Source organism: Cebus imitator, unplaced genomic scaffold (assembly GCF_001604975.1).
Source record: "Cebus imitator isolate Cc_AM_T3 unplaced genomic scaffold, Cebus_imitator-1.0 Scaffold47, whole genome shotgun sequence".
Taxonomy (NCBI): Eukaryota; Metazoa; Chordata; class Mammalia; order Primates; family Cebidae; genus Cebus; species Cebus imitator.
The window spans coordinates 725,912-742,957 of NW_016107362.1; the positions used below are offsets into that span (position 1 = coordinate 725,912).

Genomic DNA, 17,046 nt, shown 5'->3' on the forward strand with positions numbered 1-17,046 from the left:
GGATAGTCTCGATCTCCTGACTTTGAGTGCTGGGATTACAGGCATGTGCCAACTATTTCATTATTGCAATTGCTTCTAAAGAAGCAAAGCCTTCTAAAAAAAGTTAAATAATTAGGCTGATATAGAATATTTTGTTTCTTGTTTGAATTGATCCAGTTTTAGTGTTTCATTATTTAGGAAAATAGTTGCTGTGACATTTAGTAATCTATCTTTATTATATTCAATAAAGATAATATAGATTTTCATAGATTTTATATTTTTGAGACAGGGGTCTCACTGTTGCCCAGGCTGAAGTGTAGTGGCACAATCTCAGCTCACTGCAACCTCTGTCTCCCATGTTCAAGCAATTATCCTGCCTCAGCTTCCTGAGTAGCTGGGATTACAGGCATACACCACCTCACCCAGCTAATTTTTGTATTTTTAGTAGAGATGGGGTTTCACCATGTTGGCCAGGCTAGTCTTGAGCTCTTGACCTCAAGTGATCCCGTGGCCTCCCATAGTGCTGGGATTACAGGCGTGAGTTACCATGCCCAGCCCCTTCATAGATTTCTTAATAATCATTCTAATATTCCTGGAAAAAGACCTTTCTGGTCATAGTGTATCCTTTTGATACACTGTGGGTTGCATTTGACAATATATTTCTTTATAATTTATTGGGGCATATTTTACATATCCTAATTTATCCATTCCAGGTAGACAATTCAATGATTTTTAGTAAATTACCAAGTTGTGGAACCATTACCATAAAACAATTTTGAAACATTTTCATCATCTCAATTAGATCCCACATGCCCATTTACTGTTCATCGTCATTGTCATTCCCATCTTTTGTCCCAAGCACTAATCTATCTCTATAGATTTGCCTTTTCTGGACATTTTATATACAGAGAATCATATAATATGTAGGCTCTGGTGTCTTGCTTCTTTCCCTTAGCATACTTTTGAGACCTGCCCCTGCTGTAGCTACTGGTATCAGTGCTTCATTTCTTTTTATTGTTGAGTAATAATTCCACTATTGGGCTATACTTCATTTTATCTATCTATTCACCAGTTGATGGATGCTTCTTAGGTTGCTTCCAGTTTCAGGTTATTATGAATAAAGCTGCCAAGAACACTTGTGTTCAAGTCTTTGTGTGGACATATTTCTTTCTCTTGGGTAATTATAACCTAGGAGTAGAATTGCTGAGGTATATGGAAAATTTATGTTTAACTTTTTAAGAAACAACCAAATTGTTTTCTAAAGTGGTTGCATCATCTTACATTTCCACCAGCACTGTATGAAGGTTCCTGTTTTTGCACATCCTCACCAATTGTTTATTTGTCTCTATTTTAGCCATTCAGGAAGGTGCGCAATATGGTTTTATTTTGCATTTGCCTTGTGACTAATGATGTTGATGATATATTCATGTTTTTATAGAGGAAGAGAGAAACAGTCTCTAAAAAGAGTCACTGTAAAAACAGTTGGTGGTATTTGGAAGCTAGCACTGCATACCAAAGGCAAAAAAGCCAAATTAAGACCTAAGTCCCATGACCTACACCAGAATATACATTTTGGTATTAATTACTCCACATTATTTCTATGCACACAAAACATAGTTACACTTGTCACAGAAACCATTAGTATATATGCATAAAGTTGGCTCATTAAGGTTAATTTAAATGTTTATGTTACTTCTATTATAAACTATTATTTTAGTCATCTCTAAATAAAAATAAATGTGAAAAAATGTAGAAAGTAAACTCTTGGGAGACGTAATAGTCACTGTAATTTGAAGCAATGTATATTTGCTAATATACTGATAGTATCTATAACTTATAAGTAAGTAGGATTAATTATATTTAAGTTAAAAAGTCATTAATCGAAGTATCAGATTAATCAAATGGGAGGAACCAAATATCATTTAGAAAACTATTCAGAAGACACTGAGAGAAAACTACAAAATACTTTCATGTATTCTACATTTTTGGTGAATGCTAAATGCCTTCTCTGCTATAAAAGAAGAGCAAATTACTAAAATGAAAGCATTCAGAATACAGGAATCAATTTTCATTTTGTAAATTTTTATACTCACTCATATTTGCTCACCTTATGACTACTGCTCTAAAACTGTCCCCTCAAATACAAATAGAATGTGAATAATTTATGAACTGTACAGATGTTAAAAAAACGTTTTGGAGGCTGGGCAAGGTGGCTCATGCCTATAATCCCAGCATATTGGTAGGCTTTGGCAGGAGCACCACTTGAAGCCAGGAGTTTGAGAACAGCTTGGCAACAAAGTATGACCCTGTCTCTATAAAAAATTTAAAAAAACTAGGCAGATGTGTGGTGGGGCACAGTAACGGTAATCTCAGCTTCTCGAGAGGCTGAGGTGGGAGAATAACTTGAGCCCAGGAGTTTGAGGCTGCAGTGAGCTATGATAATGCCACTACACTCAACCTTGCGTGGCAGAGTGAGACCCTGTCTCAAAAAAAAAGTTGTTGTTTTAGTACCAAGACCTTGTAAACTAAAAGAATGCTAAAGTAAATATTGACTCATTTTATATTTCTGACTTTCTGTAGAAAACAATACTGAACTGAGAGCAGAATAGTGAAGACTCAGATACTTGTAAATTCAGGCTGAACATTGAAAATGTTAATAATTTAGGTGTGGGCCAGGCGCGGTGGCTCACGCCTGTAATCCCAGCACTTTGGGAAGCCAAGGTGAGTAGATCACCTGAGGTCAGGAGTTTGAGACTAGACTGAACAACATAGTGAAACCCTGTCTCTACTAAAAATATAAAAAATTAGCTGGGTGTGGTGGTGGGCGCTTGTAACCCCAGCTACTGAGGAGGCTGAGGCAGGAGAATCACTTGAACTCAGGAGGTGGAGGTTGTGGTGAGCTGGGATCACGCCACTGTACTCCAGCCTGGGCAACAAGAGCAAGACTCTGTCTCAAAAAACAAAAAACAATTTAGGTGTCAAAATCTTTTAATGTATATATGCCCTAGTATTTCTATTCACATGGTTTAAAATTTTATCAAGTTGAAATATCTGGAATGCTTTCAAAAGTAAAATAAAATCAATCTTAGTATTTTGAGAAGCCAAGGTGGGAGGATCACTTGAATCCAGGAGTTCAAGACCAGCCAGGGCAACATAGTGAGACCCTATCTCCAAAAAAATTTTTAAAAACTGGCTGGGTATGGTGGTTCATGCCTGTTAATCCTAGCACTTTGGGAGACCGAGGGGGTGGATCTCTTGAGGTCAGGAGTTCGAGACTAGCCTAGCCAACATGGTGAAACCCTGTCTCTACTAAAAATACACAAATTAGCCAGGCATGGTGGCATGCATCTGTAATCCCAGCTACTCGGAAGGCTGAGGTGCAAGAATCGCTTGAACCCAGGAGATGGAGGTTGCAGTGAGCAGAGATTGTGCCACTGTACTCCAGCCTGAGCGACAAGGACTCCATCTCAATAAATAAATAAACAAATAAAAAATTTTAAAATGTGGCTGGGGTGGTGGTGTGTGTCTGTGGTCCCAGCTACTCAGGAGGCTGAGGTGAGAGGATCTCTTGGGCCAGGAAGTTGAAGCTGCAGTGAGTCATGATCGTATCACAGCACTCCTGCCTGGATAATAAGAGTGAGACCCTGCCTCAAAATAAAAATAAAATAAAATGACCAAAAATATTTGTCTCCTAGATTATTCCATTTTTTTAAAAAGTCATACAAAGATTTGGCCTGGTGGCTCATGCCTATAATCTCAGCACTTCGGCAGGCCAAGACGGGTCAGGAGTTCAATACCAGGCTGGCAAACATGGTGAAACTCCATCTCTACTGAAAATACAAAATTAGCTGGTCATGGTGGCACATGCCTGTAATCCCAGCTACTTGGGAGGCTGAGGCAAGAGAATCGCTTGAACCCAGGAGGCAGAGATTGCAGTGAGCTGAGATTGCACCATTGCACTCCAGCATGNAAAAAAAAAAAAGAAGAAGAAGAAGAAAAGAAAAGAAAATCCATACAAAAATGATCATTTGGTAGAGGATTACAATCACATGCATTATTTCCTACATTATTTTAAGAATCTACTGTTGGAGACACTATGATAAAATTATTATATGTAAATTGAATCCCTTCTAGCTGGACTAAATGGAATGTCTCATATTAACAGAGTAGGATAAAATCTCATTTAGTTGGTATCATTGGAAAAGAAACAATTTCACAAAAATAAATTCTTGGTAACTAGACCTAATCTCAATTTAAAAAATATTAGTAATTTATTATTTGATTGGCATGTGGCAATTTAATAATTGTTATGTTTTCCTACCTTTTAAAGTAAAACAGAATATAATTCAACATTTTCTTCATTATTTTAGTATCTACTTCAAAACTTTATTACTTGATAACTCTAATTCTACAATCTTGCCATTCACTTTTGGCAATGAAAAAAATCAACACTGCCAATATCTCTAAATGTCACAATACTGCAGCACAGTATTATCACGGAGAGGTAAAGTAACTTCGTTTAAATTATATAGGGCAATGTAGCTCCCATTACCACTACTTATGGTAGAAAATGGCTCTCAAACTTGAGGATGCATCAAAGCCACTTGGAAGACTTACTAAAACACCATTTGCTAGGCCCCAGACCCAGAGTTTCATATTCAGTAGGTGTGGGGTGAAGCCTAGTAATCTACATTTCCAAGAAGTTCCCAAAAGGCACTGATCTTCCTGTTGGGGATCACACCTTGAGAACCACTGGGCTAACCCACTGGATTTTCCCTCCTTGTCGTCTCTTTAGCATCTGATGACAATAAAACTTCCACCTTTTTGAAGTGTGAAATCAATTTTTAATAACAATCCAATTATTTAGCCAGGTTTGGGAACAACCACTAAATATTTTGTTTCCTAGGGTTCCATCCCAAGCACTCTTGTGTACTCCTTGGCCAGTGTCATTCTCTTTCCTTTGGATTCAACAATCTAAAGAAAGAGTTTTCAAAAAAGTCTAAGTCCTTAGACTCTAAAAGGATTAAAGGTGCCAAGAAGCTTCGGGAACATGATTCTTCAACTTCCTTCCCCATCCTCTTCATTCTATATTCCTTGTTTCAACCGATGGCAACTTTTAATTAACCTAATTTTACAAATCAGAATCATTCTTGATTCCTCTTTTTGTTCACCCTCACCATTCAGTCATTAAGTTTTGTCAGTTTGACCTCATAAATAGCTCTTGAACCTGGTAATTTCTCTCTACATCTACTGCCAGAGTGTGCCTAATTCACTTGTCTGAATTCCAAAAGCCTTCCTAATGGGTTTTTGGCTTTGATCCCTCAGATCCATTCTCCACAATGCAGTTATGGTAATCTTTCTGAAATAAAATTATAATTATGCCATTCCTATTAAAAAATCCTTTAGTGCTTCCTCACTGCTTTCAGGATAAAATTCAAACTCCTTGGCATGACTGAGGTTCTCCATGTTCTGGTCCATTCCCCTCTTCAGCCCCATCTCTTGAATTTACCCCCTTTTATTTCTGCACTCTAGCCACGCAAACTACCTTCAAATTCCCAAACACATTATGTTTGCTCATGACTTCATAATGAAGTACAAGCTCCTATTTCTGCTGGGTATCATGCCCCCCTCTTTTGGGTGGCTAATTCATAATGTGCATCAAATAACAGTGTAAGAGTTCTCCCTGCTTTCTCGTCAGCCCCCCTCTTTTGGGTGGGCTACTTCTATTATTTTCAGAATGCCACATTCATGTGTCTATCACAGTCTTCAACTCATTATAATCACTGATTTATTTTTTAATCTATTTCATCCTCCAACTGATACCATCTCCCTGCTACCCTGAGCAATTTTACACACAGTACACTCAAGAGGCAGAATGGTTTAATGGGCAAGGTACAGAACTGTACTTGGGTTCAAGTCCCACCTCGCCCTCTCATTAGCCCTATGATGTCAGCCAAACAGCAAAAGCCAAATAAAACTACAATACAGAAGGAGAGGAATTTATGCAATCACACTGTGATTTTGAACATATGGATTTACTTTTTTGGTCTGTCACTTCATTTGTACAATGAGTGTTGGAACAAATGATCTCCAAAATGCCTTTCAACCCTAAGAACTTATGGCTAGGATTAGCAGCACTATCCTGGATAAAAGACATTTTAAAGGTCTATGAGAGTTGTGCAACTATAGTATCATAAATATTTGAAACTGCAGAAGTAAAGTCAATTATCATGTTACTTAATTGTACAGATTCTTTTCAAAACCTAATATGATTTTTCAGATTTGGTTTGATTTCAACTTGAAAGAATTTTTAGGCCAGACACGGTGGCTCACACCTGTCATCCCAGCCCTTTGGGAGGTTGAGGCGGGCAGATCATGAGGTCAGGTAATCAAGACCATCCTGGCCAACATGGTGAAACTCTGTCTCTACTAACAATACAAAAAAAAAAAAAAAATAGCTGGGCGTGGTGGCACGCACCTGTAGTCCCAGCTACTCAGGAGGCTGAGGTAGAAGAATTGCTTGAACCCGGCAGGTGGAGGTTGCAGTGAGCCAAGATTACGCCACTGCACTCCAGCCTGGTGACAGAAAAAAAAAATGGAAAAAATCTGCTAAGTAGCAGTGAAAATGTAACTCCCTTTAAAAAATCTGATTTAAAGAGAAACATTTTATTATGTTACTTTTCCTGAATTATCATCAACTTACAGAGTTTCAGTCCTATATATTCATACAATATTTTATATCTGAGGAGGAAGGTCTTACAAAGGATCCACATTGATTATTCCCTTTGTTACATAAAGAACAAACAGTAACTTTTGCTCATAGCAGCAGGAAATAATACATTATGCTCAAGATAACTGCAAATAAGAGAACATTTATGGCACTTTAAATTAAAAAAAGAAAAAGAAAGTCTGACCTTCAACAGAAACAGCTCATTCTTTTTCTGCTTTCAAGGCCTCTTTTACCATTCAAGGCCTTGAGATAGGCAGCAAAGTATGCAGGGAACATTTTTACATAGCCCAGTGGAAATTGTAAAAAGGGGAAAACTATGCATGTAAATGTTATGACTGGTTGTCTTGAATGCATCAACTAATCTCTAATCTCTCAATTCTGAAATAATAATATTTTTATTCATAGCACATTTTATGTCATAGAGCACGTTTCTGATCCTTGTAATAACACTGTGAGATAGTCAGGGAAGATGTTATCTCTACTTGACAGATGAAGAAACTGAGTGGTGTGAATATGACAAGTCACAAAGTTTTAAAATGTCAGAGCTTCGACTATTAATATACCTTATTAATCTTATATATTACCAGAATTCAATATTTAGTGGATAGTTAATAAACATGTGGCAAAGGAATTAATCTAAATTTTCTGGTTCCTAGAGTCCAGTGTTCCTTTTATTAACAGTTTAGTAATTCTCCTCCAACTGGTATAATAAGTTTGTATCTGTGTCAACTAAATTACTAACCCAAAATCAGGAATGTTACTTAATTGAGGCCCGGCGCGGTGGCTCATGCCTGTAATCCCAGGCCAAGGCAGGCAAATCACCTGAGGTCAGAAGTTTGAGACCAGCCAGACCAATGTGGTGAAACCCCATCTCTACTGAAAATACAAAAATTAGCAGGGCATGATGGCTCGCGCCTGTAGTCCTACTTGGCAGGCTGAGGCAAGAGAATCACCTGAACCTGGGAGGTGGAGGTTGCAGTGAGCTAAGATTGTACAACTGCAATCTAGCCTGGGTGACAGAATGAGACTCCATCTCAAAAATTAAAAAAAAAAAAAAGAATTGTTACTTAATTGATGTAATTTAGGTAGCCAGATCTTCTGGATTTAAAACATAAGTTTACTATCTATTCACCTATACATTTCATAGGAATACATGTAAAATTACTTTCTTTGATAGAGTAGGCCAAGAAAAATTCCCATAAACAAGCACCTATTAATTACCTGTGGTGCAAGAAGAGGTAGCCTAATATAAGCCAGAAGTTTACTTAGATCTTTCCGTCTCTGTTCCAAATCATGACGGACCCAAGTAAGAAGTGCATTCAATATTGTCTCCTCATTAGGAATGTTCATGTCATCACTAGCCAAGAGCTTTGCAATTTCACTGGCTGGTAATAATACAAATTCCTGGTTTCTGATTACTTCCATGAAATGCTCCTAGAGGGAAGAAATAGCAGAGAAACAATAGTGGTGTTCCTTCTGACCATCACAATTTACTTAGAATAAAGTAAAAGTTTTTTGTGTTAGATACCAAAACACAATTTATATTTTAGACGTTACAATGTATTACTATCTGTTAGGAAACAAACACAGCAGAGAAAAATAATTAAACTGCAATTATGTTGTTAAACATATATAAGTAGAATTAAAGTGCTTAAAAATTAAATGTAATAAAGTATCATTTATTACATTTAAAAAATGGACCTGGGACACTGAAGTATATTGCTTCACTCAAGTTAGGAAATACTTCTGGCAATTCTTTTGAAGGAAGAGAGAAAAAATGAATTAGACACTGAGAGGTATGATACTCTGACACTACAAGTGGCTGGATTTGTGGGTGCTGAAGAATTTGGCCAGTGGTGGAGTCAAATACCTAGAGAGCTTAGTTACTTATCTTACTCAGAAATGGCCTCCAGGATGGCTAGATTTCCCAGAACCATTCTAGACCACAGAAGTCTTCTCAGATCCTCCCTGGAAGGAGTATCTGTCCTTAGGGCTATACTACAACCAAATTCGTCTTTAAGGTCATTTTAATGTTATTTATAAGACCATCTAGGATTTTCAGTCTGTTTTCAAATTTTTAATCTCTTCTAAGGGTCTGTTTTTGAATGTTTAATCTCTTCTAATATAATTTATTTACAAAGTTCTTTTGATCTCATAGGAAAAAGGACCAAAGGGAAAATAAAAATAGTGACCTATAATGCCCTGGCATCAGGGCATCAGACTGAAGATGACTCAGTCCTGGCCTCACATTAGAATCAAATCCTCTGTAATTTGAAAAGGGAAATAAAAATGCCGTTAGGTGTGGGATGACCCTGATAGGCTATTATGCTAACTAATCTGGAGAGAAGGAAAACCATCTGATTTGAAAGGTTATAACGTCTTAATGAATGGATAGTTTACAGAGTTATAATATAAGGGCAAATGCTAGACACATATTGTCCCTTAATGTTTTTTTCATACTTCTGATGTATTATTGCTGTCTCAGCATGCAGAGGTTTACTAAAGAAGGAAGCTAAGGCTGTTTAAATCAGAGCTAGAGATAAGGACTATCAATAACTATCTTCTATATTAAAATAAAAATTATATTTTCCATATAGCCTGTGGTAACCTGAGTGAGGTACTGATCTAAAATATATGTTAGCTTGACATTCCTATCAGTAGAAGTTCAAAAGGGGAAAACCATTCATGAAAAATTAACGAAGTTCAATTGCTTCAATTTATCATGATTTGTTCAAGGATGTCCAAATGAGTCTATTTTAAATGATAGATTATCATTTTCAGAAACATATTTTAATAAAACTTCCAGGCTTGAAGCAAAAGGTTCTACTAAATTGCATACTGACATAATTTTGGTAACACATAGCAAGAGCTACAAAAATGCTGAAACTCTCAACCCAGTTATCCCACTTGTAGTTTAAACCTTAATAAATAATTCATAAGCAAAAAAGCTAAATACCTAACAGTGATTCTCTGTATTATTATTTATAATGGAAAAAAATGGGAAATAGCCTACGTGGTCAGTATAGGGAGCTATATATTAAATAGGCATTAAAAATTTCAAAGGCAAAGTTCATGTAGCTACATACATGGAAAGATACTTATGATAAAATGTTAAGTGAGTTTCTGAAGAAATTGAAATAATAATATATATTTCCAATTCCTTAAACATATATAGTATAATTGACAGATTTATACATTGGTATAACTATGCTGTACTTTCAAATGCCATTAATTGCATTTCATCAGTAACAGAAGGACTATCATGTAAATATTCACTTAACAAATTATTTGTTGATATATCTATTTCAGAATAATGTCCATTCCATTCTAGTATAATTTATATTAAGTGAAAATTGAGTTTTTTAACAACTTATGAAATACTACTGAACTCAAGGTTAAACACAAAGTACTTTTCAAAAGTATTAATTTGGTTTTGAAGCAGCTACTTTCGCAGATTTCAATGTTTTTTATAAGTCTTCTAGATTGAGAAAGACAATTTTAAGTTTTAAAATTAAATGTTTATATTTGTGTCATAAATTCAAAATGACATTAAATAGTTGTAATGATACAAGCAGTCTTAAGACTCTTTTAGAGGCTAAATGACTTGCTCCAGGTCATGTTCAGTGGCAGGCAGAATGAGAAAACAGGTTTCTACATTCATGGATCATGGGGAGGACTCCTTATCCTTTACGACTTGCATTCACACAGGATCAGTGAACATCCCCAGTCCACGCACCATTCACTGATTGAAATCACTGGCATGGCATTATGCTTTGTATTTTAAATCCATATTATAATACACAAAACTATCATGCTACCAAACACTTGCTAGCATTGTGCTCTTTCCCCTTTTAGAATAGTTTTTAAGCAAATGAAATTATGAAGAGATTTATTTAAATTGAAGATTGAATTTTGCTATACATTTTCATTTGGTTCCCATAGCAACAATTCAAATCAGGTAATCTGCCTCTAAATTACTTATTGTTATTAGAATTCAATTTCATGTCTCTGTTGAAACTGAATAATGTTAAATAATAGCCTTGAGAAAAAAAATCTACCACAACTAATTGACTATGAAAATAGCTTTAAAAACATCCAGCTAATTTAAATTTAATTTCTGTGTAAGCGTTAAAGCAGCAATCATGCCTTTACTGTAAACTACAGGAGTGACCTAAATGCATACAAATGGTTTCACCTGAATAAAACTCCTTCCCAGAAAAAAGATAATTATTCAAATTATAAACTGATTATAAAGAATAAAATCTAACTTTATTTATATTCGTCTCATTCAAAAAAGTAGTTGAAATTGCAGGTGTATGGTTAAAATGAGAATCTATAAAGAATGATAAAGACTAAGGGAAAAAAAAATTTCAATGGACTTAATCTTTTAAATGTCAACCTAATAGCATGCTAGGGCTATATATTATTGTCCTGCTGTACAATCTCTTATTTTACCAGTTGAGGCTCTGTGACTATCATAAACAAGAAACATTCCTGAGAAATGATTACACCATAGGGAGGAAAACCAGTCATAAAGGCTGTGGTTTTGTGAGTGCTTTTGTTCCCTCCCATAAATTCTTACTGTGTTGGATAGAGGAAATCTATATAATGATGATGACAACAATGGAATGAGACTCATTGACTGGATATATGACATGCCAATCAATGTTCTGAGTGTTAATCAGAACATCTAATCCTCACACAAAACTCATGAAGTAGACAGAAGTGATCTTCCCAATAGTTTGTAAATACCTATTCTTAGAATTTTTCCAAATATCTATTTCTCTAATGAAAGATTCCTAAAGCATTCTCAATCTCTCAATGGAACGATGGAGGAGAGGGTAGGCAAAATACATTTTCTAAATGTTGACAAAACTAGTGATATCCATAACTATATACGTGTATGTGAATGTTTACATTTTTCCTTCTCTTAGAAACTGTATTGCCCTAAACTGAAGCATTTAAAGCAACAGTCTTCAGTCATTGCCCAGGTGTGAAGAACTAACGTGGTAACATGATCATTCCTTAAAAATCCACATATGCTCCCTTGCCTGTACCCCTCTACTGTTAAGACCACAGAGGCTGGTTCTAACCCTATGCGCTCAACATGCCCTTATTTTCTTCCTATCCTAGGTCCATCCATTTTTTAACTTTTATTCAGGGGTACATGTGAAGGTTTGTTATACAGATACACTTGTGTCATGGGGGTTGGTGGTACATATTATTTCATTTTATTATCCTTCAGGTTACTAAATTGGAACCTCCTCTATGATTTATTGAGCATAAAATTTGCTATAATGAATAAAAACATCATTCTACATGGCTGTAAATGGTTTATACATAGTCAGATTTATCCTTAATAAAAAGCCTCTCATTTGTCCTCTACCAATATGTTGCAACCTCTGTCACCAATTTCTATCAATGAATATGTGAACAATCCTCAAGAATTTCATCCATGTGGAGCAAAGTAAAATGTTTGGGAAGAGTCCTGTTTTAAAATGCAGCAAATCTGAAAATCTTAATGAAACAGTCCTAGGCCACTGTTCTGCTTCCCAGTGACTGTAATAACTTAGGGCTTGCTTCATATGCCCAGGAGAAGTATTACTTGGTGCTTTTCCATTATAACTCAATGAAAATATGACACACTAGGCAATGAGGCTCAGTCTCAAGACACGTGGCAGAGCCATGGGAAAACAGCAACATGTAGATAAGCCTGCAACAATAAGAAATATGCATATGCAGGATAGGCCTTCTCACTTTCAAAAAATACATACCATAGTATAATTGTGAGCCACTTTATGCAAATCTGTACAACCTTGAGCATCAGCAAAAGAACGAATTCCAAGACAGTTGGATGGATGAAGTTGTTTCATTAAAAACTTACAGCATGCTTCTACAACCTGCGAAAGCTGAAGAAGGCAAGCTGTAGATAACAGGGACTCAATATTATCTTCTTTTAATTCAAGGCGGCCTTAATGATAAAAAGAAATCCCATTAGCTATGGAACTACATTAACCTTATTTTATAAAATAACTGATGTTAACAGTAGCGGTTTCATATAAGAACTTAATACATATATTACAGACCTACATGATTTAAGACATTCCAAAAAGAAAAGGCCTAACTGTGGAAAAAATTATTAGCTGTTTGAGATATCTACTAAAATAAAAACTAATGGCTTATTTTCAGAATTTTTTTTTTTGAGATGGAATCTTGCTCTGTTGCCCAGGCTAGAGTACAGTGGCACAGTCTCAGCTCGCTGTAATTTCCACTTCCTGGGTTCAAGCGATTCTCCTGCCTCAGCCTCCCGAGTAGCTGGGATTACAGGTATGCACTACCACGCCCAGCTAATTTTTATATTTTCAGTACAGCTGGGGTTTCACCATATTGGCTAGACTGGTCTTGAACTCCTGACCTCGTGATCCCAAAGTGTTGGGATTACAGGCGTGAGCCACCACACCTGGCCTATTTTCAGAATTTTAAAACTTTGCATTAGTTAGTAACTTACATCTACAATATACCTGTATAACTCTCAATTTTTTTTTTTTTTTTTTTTGAGACAGGGTCTTGTTCTATTGCCCAGGCCGGAGTGCTGTGGTGTAACCAATGGCTCACTGCAGCATCATCCATCCCACCTCGGCTTCCCGAAGTGCTGCGATTCACAAGGGTAAGACACTATACCTAGCCAACTCTCAAATTTTAAATGCAAAAATTTGACACTACATAATTCATTAATTTTTATGTTAGCATTGTAAAGGGACATTCAAAAGCTTAATTATAATAACCATTTTAAAGGTTGTAATGTGGAGATTTTAATTTATTACCAGGTTAAATACAATAGGTAGTGATGACAATAGAAGAATTAACTGTTAGCGATGGCATGCTTTCCAAAGACAGAAATCCAAAATCTAACAATACAACATCAATCTAAGAGGTTTTAATTCACATTTTCAGACTTGTTACCTGTATAAGCATACTGGATCAAGGACCACAATGAATTCGGTTCTACACCTTCCATTTTTATTTCTTCTTGTCTCGCTTCTCTGACATCATTAGTAAACATGGCAGCAAAATAGTCTGAGACAGAGGAGAGCACCAATCTGAGAACACATTAGGAAAAAAAAAAATCAATGACCACATTCAAGTTGATGTTGATTAATAAATGCTGCTGCTCCTTCTTTTTTGTTTGTTACTCAGAGTGCATGGTACTAGGAAATGCACTTTAAGCTTGACAAATTGCTTTATGCCCTACTTTCTTCCTTTGTATAATAAATTACCAATACCAAACTTTCTGCTGAGGTGAACGCTTTACCAGCTTACTACTCAAATAATGCTTTATAACATCCAGAAAACAAGCTACAAGCCCATAGCATCAAATCAACTATGTAAAGGAAAAAATGTAAAAGTTATTGTTTGTTGGGGGGTGGGGGAGGATCCAAGATGGCTGAATAGGAACAGCTCTAGATTGCAGTTCCCAGCAAAAATGCAGAGGGTGAGTGATCACCGCATTTCCAAAAGAATTTTTACTGCCCACAGACCAGGAGATTCCCGCGTGGAAAAGCGCTACAAGTCTCCAGCATGGCTGTTTCAGCCAGTGCAGCGGGTCTCTGCACAAAAAGTCACACAAATCCAGGCACCATTTCAACTGGCGACTGGAATACCTGGGAGACAGTCACCCGTTCAACTGAAAAAAAGGGGGCTGAAACAGAGAGCCAGGTGATCTGGCTTGTCTGGTCCCGACAAAGACCAGCAATCTGAAATGCTCTGGATTGACAGTTTCAGCAAGCACAGCTGGACCCAGGACGGTCCAGCTCTTTCGGGGTTAGGGCGTCCACCATTACCCAGGCAGTCCCCGACTACTGAGGCAGTCTGCCACTACTGAGGCAGTCCACCATTACTAAGGCAGTCCACCATTACCGAGGCAGTCCGCCATTACTGAGGAAGACTGCCATTACCGAGGCAGTTCTAACTACACCCCTATAAACAAAACTACAAGGAAGTTCACACAGCAGCTGGGCAGAGCCCACGGCAGATCAGCAATGCCTCTGCTGGCAGACTGTGACTAGGCTACCTCCTTGCTGGGGAGGGCATCTCTGAAAAAAGGCAGCAGAATGACAGGAACTTATAAATAAAGCCCCACCTACCGGGACAGAGCACCTGGGAAAAAAAGGAGGTTATGAGTTCCACTGCAGCAGACTTAAACCTACTTGCCCAGCATCTCTGAACAGAACAATGGAGCTCACAGCTCAGCACTTGAGCTCCTATAAGGGACAGACTGTCTCCTCAAGCAGCTCCCCAATCCCCGTATATCCAAAGAGACACCTTATAAAGGAGAGCTCAGGCTGACATCTGGAAGGTATCCTTCTGGGACAAAGATAACAGAAGATGGAACTGGCAGCAACCCTTACTGTTCTATGGCCACTGCAGGTGATCCCGAGGCAAGCAGGGTCTGGAGTGGACCTCCAGCAGTCCTACAGTAGAGGGGCCAAACTGTTAGAAGGAAGACTAAGAAACAGAAAAAAATAACTTCATAAGCAACAAAAAGGATGTCCACTCAGAGACCCCATCTGAAAGCCATCAACCACAAAGACCACACGTAGATAAATCCAAAAAGATGGGAAGAAACCAGTGCAAAAAAGGATGAAAATACCCCAAACCAGAATGCCTCTCTTCCTCCAAGGGATTACAACTCCTCATCAGCAAGGGAACAAAGCTGGATAGAGAATGAGTCTGATGAATGGTCAGAAATGGGCTTCAGAAGGTGGGTAATAACAAACTTCTCTAACAGATCATGTTCTAACCCAATGCAAAGAAACTAAGAACCTTGAAAAAAGGTTTGACGAAATGCTAATGAGAATAAACAGCTTAGAGAGGAATACAAATGAACTGATGGAGCTGAAAAACACAACATGAGAACTTTGCAAAGTATACACAAGTTTCAACAGCCAAATTGACCAAGCAGAAGAAAGGATATCAGAGACTGAAGATCAACTCAATGAAATAAAACGAGAAGGCAAGATTAGACAAAAAAGAATAAAAAGATATGAACAACGTCTCCAAGAAATATGGGATTATGTGAAAAGACCTAATCTATGTTTGATAGGTGTATCTGAACGTGACAGAGAGAATGAATTCAAGCTGGAAAACACTCTTCAGGATATCAACCAGGAGAGCTTCCCCAACCTAGCAACGCAGGCCAACATTCAAGTCCAGGAAATAGAGAGAACACTGCAAGGATATTCCTCAAGAAAAGCAACCCCAAGGCACATAATCATCAGATTCACCAGGGTTGAAATGAAGGGAAAAATGCTAAGGGCAGCCAGAGAGAAAGGTTGGGTTACCCACAAAGGGAAGCCCATCAGACTCACAGTGGATGACTCGGCAGAAACCCTACAAGCCAGAAGAGAGTGGGTGCCAATATTCAACATCCTTAAGAAAAGGACTTTCAACCTAGAATTTCATATCCAACGAAACTAAGCTTCATAAACAAAGGAGAAATAAAATCCCTTATGAACAAGCAAGTGCTCAGAGATTTCATCACCACCAGGCCTGCCTTACAAGATCTCCTGAAAGAAGCACTAAACATAGAAAGGAACAACCAGTATCAGCCAATCCAAAAATGTACCAAATGGTAAAGAGCATTGACACAATGAAGAAACTACATCAACTAATGCACGAAACAACCAGCTAGCTTCAAAATGGCAGAGCAAATTGAGACATAACAACATTAACCTTAAATGTCAATGGGCTAAATGCCCCAATCAAAAGACACAGACTGGCATTTTGGATAAAAAGTCAAAACCCATTGGTGTGCTGTATCCAGGAAACCCATCTCAAATGCAAGGATACAGACAGGCTTAAACTAAAGGGATGGAGGAAGATCTACCAAGCAAATGGGGAGCAAAAAAAAGCAAGAGTTGCAATCCTAGTCTCTGATAAAATAGACTTTAAACCAACAAAGATCAAAAGAGACAAAGAAGGGCATTACATAATGATAAAATGATCAATGCAACAAGAAGAGCTAACGATCCTAAATATATACACACCCAATACAGGAGCACCCAGATATATAAAGCAAGTTCTTAATAACCTACAAAGAAACTTAACTCGCACATAATAATAGTGGAAGACTTTAACACTTCACTGTCAATATTAGACAGATCAATGAGACAGAAAATTAATAAGGATATCCGGGACCTGAACTCAGACCTGGACCAAGCAAACCTAATAGGCATTTACAGAACTATCCACCCCAAATCCACAGAATATACATAATTCTCAGCACCACATCACACCTACTCTAAAACTGACCACATAATTGGAAGTAAATCACTCCT

The 17,046-nt window shown here is 37.3% G+C and overlaps 1 protein-coding gene and 2 long non-coding RNA genes across 4 annotated transcripts in view; 2 read left to right on the forward strand and 1 right to left on the reverse strand.

The window, feature by feature from the left end:
* Window positions 1-13,306, forward strand: part of LOC108303450 — a 93,490-nt gene extending 80,184 nt beyond the window's left edge. Inside the window, exon 3 of the long non-coding RNA XR_001824848.2 lies at window positions 13,273-13,306. This is a non-coding gene — a long non-coding RNA (uncharacterized LOC108303450). The remainder of the gene's footprint in view (window positions 1-13,272) is intronic.
* KLHL5 (kelch like family member 5) overlaps window positions 1-17,046 on the reverse strand; it is an 86,124-nt gene that overhangs the window by 29,405 nt on the left and 39,673 nt on the right. For both annotated transcript variants that reach the window (XM_017527264.2, XM_017527265.2), the window contains 3 exons: window positions 13,673-13,809; window positions 12,484-12,680; window positions 7,931-8,143 (listed from right to left, as the gene is read on the reverse strand). In XM_017527264.2, coding sequence (XP_017382753.1) covers window positions 7,931-8,143; window positions 12,484-12,680; window positions 13,673-13,809 — 547 coding nt within the window. The remainder of the gene's footprint in view (window positions 1-7,930; window positions 8,144-12,483; window positions 12,681-13,672; window positions 13,810-17,046) is intronic.
* Window positions 13,341-17,046, forward strand: part of LOC108303451 — a 16,806-nt gene continuing 13,100 nt past the window's right edge. The window contains exon 1 of the long non-coding RNA XR_005199998.1: window positions 13,341-13,376. This is a non-coding gene — a long non-coding RNA (uncharacterized LOC108303451). The remainder of the gene's footprint in view (window positions 13,377-17,046) is intronic.